Raw genomic sequence first — 16,999 nt, 5'->3', positions numbered from 1 at the left:
AGATCCTTTCTGGTCCTTGCAGACTGTCTTCTTATGGGGTCTGTGTCTTGACACCTCTTCTTCCCACAGGGCAGTGGCCAGTTTGAATACTCCCTTCATGCCGTCAAATCCCAAAGTGTCCACCATGGAGATCATCAAGGCCACCCCCACCTTCAATTACCAGCTCTACTTCCAGGAACCAGTAAGTTCAGGGCCCTGCCAGCTCACCGAGGGTTTTGTTCTTTCTCCTTCCTCCCTCCTTCTCCCTGATGGTCTGATCTGTGTCTGCCCTCTTGAGTTTTCTGTGGCTTCAGTGAGAAAGGTGTTTCACAAGAAGGCTTAGGTGAAGCTGAGCTCAGCTGGTCCTTCCTGAGTGATGGCAATTCTGCATGTGTGTGTGTGTGTGTATTTGGGGTGTTGATGGAACAGCAGTGTGGTGGATGGGGTTCTCCTGCTTCTCTGAAATGGGGAAGCAGGGGGCTTGAGCATTCGTTTGGAGCCACCTCTTCTTAGTTCTCTGGCTAAGCAGCTGGTGAAACTCACCTCTAGTTGTGAACACCTCCTGGCTTCCTGCCTGGGACCTGATATTTCTGTGTACTGAGGAGTGATGTTTGTAGTTACAGACAGCACTGGAGCCTAAAAGATGGAGCCCCTGCAGATGTCCTTTGAGAGATGTGGGAGGCTTCTAGGTATCACCTGTGTGCCTCAAAGCCTAGGATGCCTTTCAGAGTTGCCTCCCAGGGTTTGGGTGCTGTGTGATCCATGTGGCTGCTTTCCACCTGTCCCTGGATTCCCTGAAAGCAACATCGTCCAGCCGGCCTGCCCCCCTGAAGCTGCCCTCATCTGATCCTTCTCCGTTTGTGGGCTCTGCACTCTGATGCCCAGCTATGTCTGGGTAATTCCAGAAAGGAAAAAATGCTCCCTAACACTCCAAAGAGAGAAGGATGGATCGAGTCTATTGATAAAGATCATGACAGCATCTCACCACATCTGTCATCCAGCCTTTGCCTGTCTGCTACTCATGTGTGTGTGTTTGTGTGCGCGCGTGTGCGTGTGTGCGCTCAGTCACTAAGTTGTATCCGACTGTTTGCAACCCTATGGACTATAGCCTGTCAGGCTCCTCTGTCCATCAGATTTCCCAGGCAAGGAAACTGGAGTGGGTTGCCATTCCCTTCTCCAGAGGATCTTCCTGACCCAAGGATCTAACCCACGTCTCCTGGATCAGGAAGATCCCCTGGAGTTAGAAATGGCAACCCACTCCAGTATCCTTGCCTGGGAAATTCCATGGACAGAGGAGCCTGGCAGACTACAGTCCGTGGGGTTCCAGAGGGAGACACAACTGAACATGCGCACACGCATGCAGTATCCCATTGTGTATTTGGCTCATGCATTCTTCCCTTGATGGACGCTTGGGTTGCAACTCCTGCTGTTTGGGTGCCTATTGGGCCAGGTAGTTCTGTTTGCATCATCACGTGGCCTTCTCTCCCATCTCTTCAGCTGAGCTGGCTCGAGGAGTCTTTCTCAGTGGCCAGAGACCAGATCCTCGACTGGGTCAGGATGCTGACCTTGCCTTGTTTGTCTTCAAAGCCCTCACACCTCCTCTTCAGCCACACTCAGAGGGAATTTGGACTTTATCTGTGCATCCTGTGCATCCAAGCAGGGAGGGGAGGGGCAACCCAGGATAAGCTCAAGGTCAGAGTGACCTCAGGGGAGGGGGAACGATGCTTACTAATAGCAGCCATTGTAGAGCAATGATTTTTGTTTCAAAGGTTATTACAGTCATTGTGGAAAAAATCAGTACCTTTATTGTTCTGTGGTCACTGTTTGGGGCTGGCTTTGTTCTTAAGGACAAAGCTTCTTGGCAGGGAAGTGTTCTATATTCAAATTAGTGATCTGACTACTAGAAGACCAGACTGAGTGAATTCGGTATCTGGGCCTGGTAGGATGGGCCCCAAGCTGGGTCTTAAGGAGAAACCATGGTGGCTGATGAGTCCCTCCAGCCTGTATACTCCCTGCTCAGTGAGGAAATGGACAAGCCCTGTATGCTTCTGTCTCTACACTCAGTTTTCTTATTTGAAAAAGGTGGGTCTGGTTGGATAGTTTTCATCCAGGTGATAGCTTTAAAGATAAGCTGAATTCAGGCCAATAAATAAAACACAACATAAAGCAAGTCTTTGATTCAGGGGTGGGCACTGGGAGCCCTGGGCTTCCCATGTGGCACTAGAGGTAAAGAACCTGCCTGCCAGTGCAGGAGATGTAAGAGACTCAGGTTTGAACCCTGGGTCAGGAAGATCCCCTGGAGGAGGGCAAGGCAACGCACTCCAGTATTCTTGCCTGGAGAATCCCATGGACAGAGGAGCCTGGCGGGCTACCATCATAGGGTTGCAAAGAGTTGGACACGACTGAGTGACTCAGCATGCATGCAGGCACTGGGAGCCCCTCTTTCCCACCCTTTACCTACGCTGCACCACCACCACCACCCTCCTGTCTCCCTACCACAGCTGCCACCTCTCTCCAGCCTGCAGGTGGCGTCTGTGAGCTCTCAGGTGTGCAGACTCCTGTCCCCAGCCCTCCCACCTCAAGTTCTTCGGAGCACCTTGAAATGTAGCTTAGACAAACGCCACGTTGAGATCCAGCTCTTTGAACTGTTAGCCAACATGTACTGTTCTGTCCTGGGAACTCGCCAAGTCTGGTGGAAACTCAAATCAAAAGCTGTGTTTTTCTTCTCAGGGAAGGGATTATGACCTTCACCTTTTTGTAGGAGGAAAAGGAGGAGGAGGAGAAGGCAGTGGCAGCTCAGGACAGCAAAGACAAATAGAATCTAGGTGACTTCAGTACGACCTGTTCCATTTGTTTTTAATCTTAAGATTCTGACCCTGGGGACATCTCAGCACGTCCAGTGTGTCCTGTTAACCCTGCCCTCTCCCAACCCCAACACTGCTTCCTCTTTATTTCTCCTTAGCAATGTATTTATATTTTATTTCTTTGGAGAAGATTTCATGGTGCCCAGGGGTGTCCATGTGTGTGTGTGTAAAACCATAGCTATGGGCAAATTTCAAGCACCAAACACACTTTCAGGTGTTTAACCAGCTGAGAAACTAGGGAATAGAGATAAAATGTGGGGGAAAATTATAGGTAATTAAGAGAGATGGTTTTGAGATAGAAGGAAGGAACCTTGACATCCACATCCACATTACTATCTACATCCACATTACCCTTGATGTTTAGAATCTTTCTTAATCCCTGATGCTGCTGCTGCTGCTAAGTCGCTTCAGTCATGTCCGACTCTATGACCCCATAGACGGCAGCCCCCCAGGCTCCCCCATCCCTGGGATTCTCCAGGCAAGAACACTGGAGTGGGTTGCCATTTCCTTCTCCAATGCATGAAAGTGAAAAGGGAAAGTGAAGTCGCTCAGTCGTGTCCAACTCTTCTCGACCCCATGGACTGCAGCCTACCAGGCTCCTCCGTCCATGGGATTTTCCAGGCAAGAGTACTGGAGTGGGGTGCTATCGCCTTCTCCGTCTTAATCTCTAGAACACAGTAATTCCTTGAGCTACAGAGACTGCTTGTGGTTTGTTACATCATTTATTCTTTAGGTATTTCATGCTTGCTATCTGAAAAAAAAGTACCGAGTTGTCTAAAATAAAAAGTCAGATCCCACTTCACTTCTGTAGAACTAGCTACTATGAATAGCTTGATGAGTATTTCCCAGATGTTTTAAAACTATGCTTTTAAGTGTACTTAAGCATATTGTTGTTCCCTCTCTCAGTCATGTACAACTCTTTGTGACCCCATGGACTGCAACACTCCAGGCTCCACTGTCCTTCACTATCTCCCGAAGTTTGCTCAAACTCATGTCCATTGAGTCAGTGATGCCAGTGATGCCATCCAACCATCTCGTTCTCTATTGCTCCCTTCTCCTCCTGTCCTGAATCTTTCCCAGCATCAGGGTCTTTTCCAGTGAGTCATCTCTTCCCATCAGGTGACCAAAGTATTGGAGCTTCAGTGTCAATCCTTCCAGTGAATATTCAGGGTTGATTTCCTTTAGGATTGACTGGTTTGATCTCCTCGCTGTCCGAGGGACTCTCAAGAGTCTTTTCCATCACCACAGTTCGAAAGCATCAATTCTTTGGCGCTCAGCCTACTTTATGGTCCAACTCTCACATCTGTACTTGACTAGTAGAAAAACTATACAGACCTTTGTTGGCAAAGTAATGCCTCTGGTTTTCAGTACATTGTCTGGGTTTGTCCACCATGGAAGTCCCAGAAATGCAAAATTTTATTCGAGTCAAAGTGAGGACTGTAATCCAGAAACAGTCTCTCAGAAAATTCTGAGAACTGTCCTACTGATTAGAGGTCTAGACACAGTTACACTTTTTGAGACAGAGGGCTGTATATTAAATGATGTCTTATCAACAGTTTACACAATCTAGTGAGTCATCATGGTTCATCGTGTCCCCTTACAAGGTCAAGGTTTTCTTTTAAGGAGTTGTCTTGTTGATGTGAGAAGAATGTTGTTCTTTATGGTTGAGCAGGTATTTCTGCTGATGGGGGTTTGTTCTATGTCTAATGCAGATACACAGTGCACAGTGTTGGGGGAGAGGAGGCTGAAAGTCACAGAAAAAAATTTTATGTCTAAATTATTCTTGTCCTGCCATCAGTTCAGTTCAGTTCAGTCGCTCAGTCGTGTCCGACTCTTTGCGACCCCATTAACTGCAGCACACCAGGCCTCCCTGTCCATTGCCAACTCCAGGAGTCCACCCAAACCCATGTCCATCGAGTTGGTGATGCCATCCAACCATCTCATCCTCTGTCGTCCCCTTCTCCTGCTCTCAATCTTTCCCAGCATCAGAGTCTTTCAAATGAGTCAGCTCTTCGCATCAGGTGGCCAAAGTATTGGAGTTTCAGCTTCAACATCAGTCCTTCCAATGAACACCCAGGACTGACCTCCTTTAGGATGGACTGGGTGGATCTCCTTGCAGTCCAAGGGACTCTCACGAGTCTTCTCCAACACCACAGTTCAAAAGCATCAATTCTTCGGCACTCAGCTCTCTTTATAGTCCAACTCTCACATCCATACATGACCACTGGAAAAACCATAGCCTTGACTAGACAGACCTTTGTTGGCAAAGTAATGTCTCTGCTTTTCAATATGCTGTCCAGGTTGGTCATAACTTTTCTTCCAAGGAGTAAGCGTCTTTTAATTTCATAGCTGCAATCACCATCTGCAGTGATTTTGGAGCCCAGAAAAATAAAATCAGCCACTGTTTCCACTGTTTCCCCATCTATTTGCCATGAAGTGATGGGGTCGGATGCCATGATCTTAGTTTTCTGAATGTTGAGTTTTAAGCCAACTTTTTCACTCTCCTCTTTCACTTTTATCAAGAAGCTCTTTAGTTCTTCTTCACTTCCTGCCATAAAATCTGCATTTTCTTTCACTTTCTTTGGTGAATAGGAGCTTACAGTAGAGGGCAAAAAAATAAAAGCCACAATCCATGTGGTCATTTAGAAGACATTCCCACCAAAGACAATTCTTATGCAATCAAATAACTTTTAACTGTTAGGTAGTTAGAATAGGAAAAAGGAGTCCAAAATGGTGGTGGCTAAAAGACAAAGAAAGGGAAAAGCCCTTGAAAATGGAACAAAAGAAAATCCAAGTCACTTGTAACTATGGAGGTAATAATAACAACAATAATAATCACCATTTATTGGCATCTCTCCTACGTATACTCTTCCAGGCATGATCAGAAACAGGCATTATCTCCTGTTATCCTTATAAAACTCCCATTTTACAGATGAGGAAACTGAGGCTCTGGAAGATTAAGTTGCCCAGTTAATAAGGAGAAGTAGTGGGGCTGCCCTGGTGGCTCAGACAGATAAGAATCTGCCTGCAATACAGGAGACCCAAATTCTATCCCTGGATTGGGAAGATCCACTGGAGAGGGGAATGGCAACCCACTCCAGTGTTCTTGCCTGGAGAACTGCACAGAGGAGCCTGGCGGGCTATAGTCCATGGGGTTGCAAACAGTTGGACCCAACTAAGTGATTAGCACTTGCAGTGGGGCTTGAAACCTTGTTTGTTAGATTCCAAAGTTCATCCTTTAATTCTTCTGATCAGGAGCACAAAGGGAGGAGCCCCATACAGTGGACTAACAGGAGGCTTGTCATTGGTCTGTGGGACTTAAAAATAGAGTAACACCTTTTGTAAATTACAGAGAGCTCGAGAATATCAACAGACCACACCACCAGAGTACAAATGCTCTTATCTCCCCCTCTGGCCCTCACCTTTGTCCTCATCACCCCTGTTGATCTGATATGCTTTCATGTGGGTGGACAGACTTATTTACCTTTGTGTTCTCTTTGATTTTCTGGTTGACCCTTTTGATATTCATTTGCTCTTTTACGGACTGTTTGAGCTATGCAGCCTGTCCAGACCTCTGACCCCGTGGAGATTCCTCCACATGCTGAGACATATCCCAAGCTCATGAACACCAAGCTGTTTCCCAGATGGGGGCTGTTCACAATAAATAAGAATGATGGGGCTTCCCTACTGGCTCAGTGGTAAAGAATCCACTTGCCAATGCAGGAGACACAGGTTCGATCCCTGATCCAGGAAGATCCCACATGCTGCAGAGCAGCTCACAACTACTGACCCAGCACTTTAGAGCCTGGGAGCCGCAACTGCTGAACCCACATGCTGCAAGCGTGGAAGTTTGGGCGCCCTAGAGCCTGTGCTCCACACAAGAGAAGCCACCACGATGAGAAGCCTATACACTGCCACAGGAGAGTAGCCTCTGGGGGCTTGTCGCAACTAGAGAAAAGCCTGAGCAGCAATGAAGACCCAGCACAGTCAAAAATAAAATAAATAAATAAGAGAGCAAAGAAACCAATAAAAAGAAAAAAGAAGAAGAAGAAGAATGATGACCTGTGGTAACATGCGGGGCCTTTATTGAGCACATAAAATGCACTGCCTTCCATGGCTATTTCTGGCCCCAACATTCATCACATCACTGAAGGCCACGATTGATTCTCCATCGTGATGGAATCCTATGCTTGTCAAAGGATTGTGATTAACATGCCAACATTGCTTTCATCAGAAAACCTCAAACTGCTGACGCAGCGCTGCTTGATGATAAATGTTTCCTTGCCTATAGTGCCGCTCTCTTGTAAATCCAGAGCTCTCATGATATGCAACCTACAGAATAAACAAGTGCAGGGTAGCAGGACCTCTTTAAGTGTGCAGGGTCTGAGGGCCACCAGCACACTTTGCCAGCCTGGCTTACAGGACCCTCCTCTTAAAACAGAGCAGGACCCTATTAGGGTCCTTGCCCCAAGCCCACCCATATCATCTGCCAGCCTTTTGTCTGTGGAAAACTGTAGTCAGAGAATAAGTTTAATCAGACAAGTAAGAAACAGTTAAAACAAAGGAAAAGAGTCAAAAGAAACCAAATAACAGTAATGTACTCATTAAGCATAGTTGAGGACCTTTAGTTCTTTCTCAAGGGCTATAGATAATATTCTGAGTCATCTCCTGTTAAGTTGTCTTGTAGATACTGAAATCCCAGGTTGAAGATGTTAACTACATGATGACCAAACTATAGCCATGACATAAGCTGCCACAATTCCAAGAACTGAGCTCAAAGAAATGGAAACAAATGGACCCTGGAACTGACTGTACCTAAAACAATCAAGATGATGCTGGTTGGACCACCGATGACCAATTTGAAAGGTGACTGTCAGAGCTGACTGTGCTGTTTCTGCATGTAGTTCCCCCACCTTCTGTCTATAAAAGCTCTTGCCCACTGGTTGCCAGTGGGGGTGGGGGAGTCAGCCTTTGGACAGACATCTGCCACCCTCCCTCTCCAGTTGTCAACATCTGAAATGAAGCAAACTTTCCTTTCCACCAATCTGGCCTGTTTATTGGCTTTTGAGCAGCAAGCAGCCAGACCCCACACCCTCCTTTCGGCAACACTCTCTGGGAATGTTACTAGCAGAAGACGAATAAACCTTTCACCACATCCAGCTTCTGGTCCATCCAGGACCAGTCACAGATGCCCCCCGGAGTGGATGTTTTCCTGCTTTCTCAGGGTGGACCACGGAGAGCACATGAAAGACCCTGTAGGATCCAGGAAGAGCAGAGCTGTTTTATTGTGATGAGGGATGTGGGGCTTCAAGGAGAAGGCAGGGTTTGGTACAGGGTTTGATTTGGCCTGGAAATGACCAAAGAATCAGATATGGATGAAAGAGTCCAAGGTACAACTTGAGCTCCCATGTGGCGGGAAGAACTGGGAGCACAAATGATATGCATCCCAGCTCCTTAGCCAAAGACACCTTACTGTCCTGTTCTTGGGGAGACAACCTGGGTCCAAATCAAAGGAGTTGGTTTTGACGTTACCATGGCAATTCGAGACCCATGGATGGAACCGCCCTTGGCTTCTAGGCCTCCTCCAAACCCTCCTCTTCCCCTTACCACCCTTCAGCCCCCAACACTTCATTCCTGCCCCAGTCTATAATAATAAAGTGATTATTATAAGAATTACATTCTCGTTGTAAAATTTAGAATAAGAGAAAAAAAAAGTGATAGCCATAAACCTATCTCCCAGGTTCAGGGTGGGGTGGAGGGGACCTCTGTCAGAATCTCATATTTTATTTGAAGCTTTAAAAAAAAATGTTTTTCAATATGAAAATTCAAAATCATGAACTTCTGACGAATCTTGGGCTTAATGGGACAGAGGTCACGGGCTTCTTGCTTTGGGTCAGATAGGTTTCCGAGATCTCTGCCGCATCTTTCATTTTGCTTTCTTGATTGTTTTAGGGAGTGGCTGAGGCTGAACTGGAAAAGAACCTGAGTCGGACTTTCAAAAGCTTCTTCAGATCAAATGATGAGGTGAGGAATGCGGGGCGTGGGGTGGGTTTTCAGCAGAAAGTGGGAGCTGCAGGGGTGCAGGTCCCCAGATGCCTCCTGCGGGAGGATGCGGGGATGGGAGGATGGGGGTGTCAGGGTCTGGCAGTTAGCAACTGGCCTTCTTTTCTTTGACTTCTGTGGTCAGGGTGATTGGGGTCCTCAGTCCCACTGGTCCCTTCATTATAATGGCGAAAGGTCTGGTCCTGACTGAAACACACCAGGAAGGCTTTGAAACATATGTATTTATAGATGAGATGGTTGGATGGCATCACCGACTTGATGGACATGAGTTTGAGCAAGCTCTAGGAGCTGGTCAAACAGGGTTGGTCAGACAGGGAAGCCTAGTGTGCTACAGTCCACAGGGTCTCAAAGAGTCGGACACGACTGAGTAACTGAACTGAACTGATCATAATGGTGACAGTTAAGAAATTATTACCATTATCATTTTCATATGCATGATTGCTTATGAAGGTACAGAATGAGTTGATGCTTCTAACTCTTTTCTGGAGCAACGCAAGAGCCCAGACTGCTTTATCGTGGTAATCCCACTGTCCCGTCTTATGTGTTAGGAGTCACTGTTGCTTTGCCTGGTCAGTGCCTGCTCAGATGTCCCGATTTTTGCCAGTTTCTTTGCTGAGTACTTCTGGCACCTCACTCTTTGATATTCAGTTCAATTTCTTTCTTCCTGAAGTACCTTCTTTTGTAGTTTTTTCAATAAGTTTGTTAGGAATAAACTCATCATATTTTGGCCTAGAAAATATCTTTATTTTGCTCTTAGGCCCGAGGAACAGTTTATCAGAGCATTCTAGGTTGACAATTATTTTCTTCTAGAAACTTCTATCACTGATTGTAAGAAATCGGTCTCAAGTCTACCTTCTGTGTATTATTTGTCTTTTAGTCATGTCTGATCCACAGTTTAACCCATCTTTGAGGTTTTAATTTCAGTGAACAGTTGTGTTTTTTTTTTTAATTTTTGAAAGTTGTATTTGATTATTTTTCAAAGCATTCAGATCTCTGTCCATAGAGTCTTGGTTCTAGTCTTGTTGTTCTGTTCCTTCTTCTATCTTAGTCTGACTCCATGTGACCCCATGGTCTGTCCATGGAATTCTCCAGGCAAGAATACTGGAGAGGGTTGCCATTGCCTTCTCCAGGGGATCTTCCCCACCTGGGTATTGAATCTGGGTCTCCTGCACTACAGGCAAATTCTTTACTATCTGAGCCACCAGGGAAGCCACATTAATCATCTTAAGCATACTCATTTTTTCTTCTCTCTCTGTTCAGGTTCTATTAGTATTCTTGAAGAGTCTTGTTTACTGTCTGCTTTGCTTGCTGTCTCTTGCAGTGGGGCCTTATTGTGTATGTGGGGGTAGTGGAGAGAGTTCCATAATTTTGGTTTGCGAGCTCATCTTCAGTAGCACTTAATCTGCTCCAACCTGCTTCAGATGACATGGAGGAAATGCCCTTCCTGGGTGGTCCAGCATTTATTGCTCCTGCCAGGCCTCCTGGTAGAATTTACCAGCCCAGGCTCCCTTTTGCTACTGTAGTGTTTTACATCACTTACTGGGGCTTTCCAGATCTCACAGTGTGGATCCAAACTCAAATACATGCAAAGGCAGACTTGTAGCTGTGAATTCCTAGGGAAGTGTTTTTAGCATCTTCTTAGTATCAAACTGAATAGACAGCTCCCTTGATTTCTCTCTATCATGATGGGTGGGTTTTTCCTGCTGCTGCTGCTAAGTCACTTCAGTTGTATCCAACTCTGTGGGACCCCAGGCTCCTCTGACCACGGGATTCTCTAGGCAAGAATACTGGAGTGGGTTGCCATTTCCTTCTCCAGGGTTTTTCCTAGTCCACCCTTTAACTGATGACCCCAGATTAACTCTGTGGATGGTGGGGACAATCTCATTTTTAACTTCCCATCTGCCATAGACCTAAGGCCTAATCTCTTGTTCCTATTGGTTGGTACACCCAGGTTTTTACGTTACCAAGACCTGCAAGCACCCAGGAGCAGCTGTAACCTGGAGCTTGCTGAGAGCTATCTCTACTCTGACCACTCAGGACCCGCCTAGCAATCCTGGGCATTTAGAATATTTGTGTGGTCTGCTGGCACTCACAGGGCTTTTAGATGCCCTGTTCATACGTATTTCCTTTGCTTGACCCATGACGTTGTTTCTAACTTTTCTCCCTCCAGACTTTCATCACCGTGAGCAGAACCTGTGAAATGGGTAAGAGACATTCTCAGGAGGGAAGGGAGACAGGAGGGGCCATGGCAGGAACCAGATGAACGTTTAATGATTGTTTCTCCATCTGCCGGCTGCGGGCAGAAGCAGTCACCTGCCAGCCTGAACTCTGACATGCTTAACATAGAACCTCTACTGGTGAATCACATTTACCCTGACCCAGGGTGACCATGAGGCCCCAGCTTCCGTTTACCCACAGAGTTTTAGAGCCAAGAGCTTGGAGAACTCTCAGAGCTTGTCAAAGCATCCTCTACTGATTAGGACAGAGACCCAAGATAGAACCTGACCTCTGTATGGTCACCTGGTCCAGGTAAGGAGGAAATCAGGCCAGACCCCAGCCAGGTCACTTCTGTCACAATTCCCTGGCCTCCCCTCCATCAAGCTCTGTTCCAACAGCCCCTGTTCTCTCTCCCAGTTTGGAAATAAGCAAGGAGCCAGAGCCAGAAGCAGACCAAGTGCTCATCCCCTCAGCTTCTGGATCCAGCACTGTTTCCAGAGAACCTTGCTTGACTCCAAGCCTGTGACTTTGCCATGATTCCCTTGTATTTTGTATTAATGATGATGATGGCTACCACTTGTTTGAGCACCTACTCTGTGCATCAGACACTGGGCTAGCCCTTTTTAGATATATTGTTTATCATCCTCATGACATCCCTGAAAACTCTCACTATTATCTCTGTTCTACAGATGAGAAAAATGAGTCTTACAAGAGTGCCAGAGTTTGTCCAAAGTGGCCAGGCTGGGGTTAAACTCCTGTCACTGGTCAGGAACACCTCTCCCTTCCCTCCCTTCACCCCTTTACTCATTCACATGGTCACTGATTCATTCCTTCATTCCTCAAACATTTAAAGTGTACACTTGGTGTAAAAGCAGGAGCAGGTATCCAAACCCATGGGAAAGCGTCTTTGCCCTCAGGGAGTCCCAGTCTGTTTTTTAAAATTTATTTATTTTTAACTGGAGGATAATTGCTTTACAATATTGTGCTGACTTCTGCCATATAGTCTCTTAAGGAGGCAAAGAGCACCCTAATAAGACAAGGAGAGGTGGTGGAGGGTCTCAAGAGACACCAAGGTGTTGTAACTCAGACATCTGACCCCGGGGAGGGGCTGGCGGTGAAGAACAATGGAAAGGGGATGGTGAAGAAACAAGTGGCTTTTTGCAGGAGGACTCCTTGTGAACACCCCAGAGGAGCCCACCCTCAGCAAGATGGTCACTGAGGAGGACATCCAGTTCTATGTGCAGGAGTTCAAGAAGTCTGGTTTCAGGTAAAGAGGACAGCACCCCGAACGCAGGAGAGAGAAGGTGGGCAGCTTCTTCTACTCACACGGTGCAGGGTGAAGCCCGGAGATCCTCCAGCTCATCAGCCCTCTTGAATGTCTGGCTAGCCTCTGCTTGAATGCTTCCAGTGTCAGGAGGCTCTTTACTGACGACGCTCAGTCTGCTCTAGTTTGGAGAGTTTAGTTTGTTCTCCCTTATGCTTAGGAGTCCCTTCAGAGCACACGTTTTTAGCTTTTTTTCAGTCGTGATCTCAGTGAGGATCAGAAGACAGTTCTGAGTTCTTACTTCAAAAGAACACAAAAACCCACGTAAACTCAAAACTGCATACATATTTCTGAAGTGGGTAGCAATTTAGGAGCCTCAGACTGGGGCATAGATGTGCTATAGAAAGGAGCGTAGAAGGCTATCTGCTCCAGCCCCTCCTCTCACAGGAGGGAAACTTAGAAGCCCCGAAGTATTAGAAGCCCACTCCAGGACTCTTTCCCAGAAAATCCTCTGGACAGAGGAGCCTGGCAGCCTATGGTCCATGGGGTCTCAAAGAGCCGGACACAATTGAGCACACCACCCACACACACTTGGGGCTTCCCTGGTGGCTTAGTGGTAAGGAATCTGCCTGCAGTGCAGGAGACTCAGGAGACATGGGTTTGATCCCTGGGTCAGGAAAATACCCTGGAGGAGGGCATGACAACCTACTCCAGTCTTCTTGCTGGGAGAATCCCGTGGACAGAGGAGCCTGGCTACCGTCCATGGAGACAACTGAAACGTGCATGCTGAAAGGACACGTGGCTTGTCTAGGGTCTTTCCGGCCTCGTTTACACTGGAGAAGTCTCAAGGGCCCAACAGCACCAACCCCTACTGTGCCTGAGGACTGGGAGAATGTTCCAGGCACAGCCCTGGGGCCACCCTGCTAGTCCAGTGGAGACGCCTCAGCAACACTCACTGGTGTCCCATTAGGAGGAAGCATCTCCTCGTATCCCTTTTCTGTGGGTTTCCTGGGGTAGGGGGAGTCGCTCTGGCTGGTGAGGCCACTAAACCAAGTTCCCCACCCTCTTCTGAGACAGCCCTGGGAGGAAGCGGAGAGTCCTGTGGGGCTGGCTTCTCTGTGTCCCCTAATGCTGGTTTCAGAGAGTGCCAGCTCCCAGTCCAGGGCCATGCCTGCACCAGGCTGTGCTCCACAAAGCCTGGCAGGCATATAGGGCACCAGGGTGTGACTCCTAGGCTGTGTTCTCGACCCCCTGCCAGAATCTTGGCTCTTCCTGGGAAGACTGGCTCTACGCCAAGCTGGTTGCTGGTGGGGTCTGTAACACAAACATCTACTAAAAGCTTTCCTTTTGTTATTTCCCAATCTGCCCCTCCCAGGGGGCCTCTAAACTGGTACCGAAACATGGACAAGAACTGGGAGTGGGGCTTCAAAGGCTCAGGGAGGAAGGTGAGTCCCACGCTGTTCTCTCCCAAGTCACCCTCGGGGCATCCATGGACCCCACTTAGCTGGTCAGAGTTAGGGGTGGACAGACTGCCAGCTGCTCTGGGAAGCACCTCCACTGCAGGGTTTCCTCTTGGGACCTCTGTGTGGCTGCTTCTCTTGGAATGGCAGAGGGTGGGGTGGGGGGACAGGGGTCTGCCAGGTGACTTCACCCAGGTCTCCCAGTGGTGTCCCGGCTCAGGGTGCAGGTGGTCCAGGGCAACCCCCAGAGATCACAAGGTTGAAGCCCCCAGCTCACAGAAGGAGCATCATGTGCTTTCTGAGAGACAAGAGAGATAGGGCTTTAACCCCTGGGTGTGTCACCTTGACCAAGTCAGCCTGAGTCTCAGTTTCCTCATTTGTCAAGCAGAAGACAGGTTTCCAATCTCCAGGTCAGCAAACGGAGTAATGGGGTCCCAGGTTCACACTCAGAGCATTAAAAATCTAAGGGAAATTGCATTTTCACCTTCCCCCGCTCATTCGGTAACCCCAGCCATCTCCTTGATTCAGGTGAAAATGAACATCCTCCATGTGCCAGGAACTGTACTAGACTTTGGGGCACCAGACGAATAAAACAAGGGCGGTCCCAACCTCTCGGGATCAGGTATTCAGTCAGGAGAACATGAAACATAGTAAAGAGCAGGTGGGGCAGGGATTTGCCTGGTGTTCCAGTGGCTGACTCCATGCTCCCAATGCAGGCACCCAGGTTTGATCCCTGGCTAGGGAATTAGATCCCACATGCTGCAGCTACAAGTTCACATGTCACAACTAAATATCTGGGCTTCCCTGGTTTCTCAGATGGTAAAGAATCTGCCTGCAATGCAGGAGACCTGGGTTCTATCCCTGGGTCTGGAAGATCCCCTGGAGGAGCATGGCAACCTGCCATGCTTGCCTGGAGAATCCCATGAACAGAGGAGCTTACCAGTTTGCTGTTCATGGGGCTGCAGAAAGTCAGACTCGACTGAGCACATGTAACTAAAGATCCCATGTACTGCAACTAAGACCTGACAGCCAAATAAATAAAATTTAAAAAAAGAAAAAAGAACAGGATGGGCAGAAACTGCCTTGTAATCCCTGTGTGACCTTGGGCAAGGCACTTACCCACTCTGTTCTCTGTGGCTGCTTAAGATGGAAATGGCAAGAGTGGTGCCTTCCTCAGGATCTGTGTAAGGATACAGTGGGTTGATGCATATGAAATGCTGAGCTAGAACAATGCTTGATACATAGTAGTGGCTTAATTAATGCTCTTGAGCCAATCATCACTCTACTCTGTGATGGACAAAACCCCAGTGTGATCGGTAGATTCTCTCATAGCGTGAGGGATGAAGATGAGGTCTTTAGGGAGGTGAAGCCCAGGGATCTGAGGTTGGGGACCCCTTCTTCTGAGGTTTCCTTCCAGCTCTTCTCTCCCACCTCCTTCTACACCTCTACTATGCCTTCACATTTTCCCTTGGAACACTGTGGAGGGTGTCCCTCCACAGCCCCCCACAGCAGCCTCAGGATTCATTTCAGCCACAAAGCCACCCCTGGGTCTTCACTCCTCAGAGGAGGGGGAGCAGTGAGAAGCACACAGCTCTGCATTGTAGGTAAAAAAAAAATAGTGCAAATTCCTTAACCAGAGACAATGAACACTGTCTGGAAGTTGTAATGGTGGCGTGAGAACAAGAATAAAGAGGGGCTCTCTCAATCTGGCAGTGCCCCATTTATCAGAGGACAAAAGTGAAGTCATTTTGCTGCCTCGAATGTCATGCTGGTCACCATGGCTGCCCTTCTAAAGCATCCGTTCAATTCAAAGAAAAGAAATATTGATCTCCACCCATCCGAGGGCATCTTCCTCCTTCCTGGTGCCATTTGATTGGTTCCAGAAATATCAGTCCCTGGAGCAGACCACATGCATGTATTACACACACATACACGGAACCTGAGTGGTCACTACATGCCCAAATCCATCCAATTGAGAAAAACACAGTCTTTTCCTTCTCTGTGTCTCTTTTACTTTCACACAAAACACTGTCTTCTTTTTCAAAACAAACAAAATTATTTATTTATTTATTTGACTGGACCAGGTCTTAGGTGCGACATGTGAGGTCTAGTTCCCCAATCAGGGATCGAACCCAAGCCCTCTGTATTGGAAGCAGAGAGTTTTATCCACTGGACTGCCTGGGAAGTCCCCAAAACACTTTCTTTCTGACACTTACTACCACCAAATGTGTGGAGGTTTTTCCCCACACCAAGCAGTTCTCTGCCACACGAGCTAGGTGGCCTACAATTTAACTTATTCTGACACTATCTACCTGGAGAGGGTATCAGAACTCACAGGTTAAGGGCTCAGTCTGACAAGACTGACCCCTCGACTTCAGATGCCAACCCCACATTGAAGTCGTCACCTGTGCTTCCAACTGATTGGCTATAAATTGGAGCGTCTCAGAACCCCACCCCCCGAATCTATTAACTTGTTACAGTGGCTCACAGAACTCAGGGAAGCACTTTTGTTTACACGTTTATAAAGTGTTATTCGGGCTTTCCTGGTGGCTCAGTCGGGAAAGAATCTGCCTGCAATGCAGGAGGCCCAGGTTCGATCCCTGGGTTGGGAAGATCCCCTGGAGAACCCTAACCCTAACCAGTTTATAAAAGAATTTAATAAAGGACACAGATGAACAGCCAGATGAAGGGAGGCACAGGGCAAGATCTGGGAGGGTCCCGAGCACAGGAGCCTCTGTCTCCCTGGAGTTGTGGCATGTTACCCTTTCAGTGTGGATTTCACCAGCCTAGAAGGTCTCTGAACTCCATGCTTCTGGAGTTGGGTGGATGTTCATGGAGACTTCCTCATGTAGGCACCATCAATTATTAACTTCACTTCCAGCCCTTCCTCCCTCCCTCCCCTTCCAGACATTGTGGGGAAGGGGGAGGTGGCTGAAAATCCCAAGCTTCTAATCCTGGCTTTGTCTTTCTGGTGATGAGCTCCCACCCAGGAACCCACCCAGAGTCACCTCATTAGAACAAAAGATGCTCTGAGAATGCTTACTACTTAGGAATTTACAAGGGCTTCAGGAGCTCTGTGTCAGGCACCAGGGGCAGAGGCCGAGATATATTAATACATTTTCTAATCTCTTACACAGTCATTGTAGATCTTC

The 16,999-nt window shown here is 47.6% G+C and overlaps 1 protein-coding gene across 2 annotated transcripts in view; it reads left to right on the top strand.

Annotated features, from left to right (window-relative positions):
- EPHX2 (epoxide hydrolase 2) overlaps positions 1 to 16,999 on the top strand; it is a 91,555-nt gene that overhangs the window by 71,771 nt on the left and 2,785 nt on the right. For both annotated transcript variants that reach the window (XM_070375479.1, XM_005903008.3), the window contains exons 12-16: positions 70 to 181; positions 8,796 to 8,867; positions 11,077 to 11,110; positions 12,288 to 12,390; positions 13,763 to 13,832. In XM_070375479.1, the coding sequence (XP_070231580.1) occupies positions 70 to 181; positions 8,796 to 8,867; positions 11,077 to 11,110; positions 12,288 to 12,390; positions 13,763 to 13,832 (391 nt within the window). The remainder of the gene's footprint in view (positions 1 to 69; positions 182 to 8,795; positions 8,868 to 11,076; positions 11,111 to 12,287; positions 12,391 to 13,762; positions 13,833 to 16,999) is intronic.

The sequence above is a fragment of the Bos mutus genome, chromosome 8 (genome assembly GCF_027580195.1).
Source record: "Bos mutus isolate GX-2022 chromosome 8, NWIPB_WYAK_1.1, whole genome shotgun sequence".
Taxonomy (NCBI): Eukaryota; Metazoa; Chordata; class Mammalia; order Artiodactyla; family Bovidae; genus Bos; species Bos mutus.
Note: the sequence above shows the minus strand (reverse complement) of the source record. Positions and strands in the feature narration are given on the sequence as shown.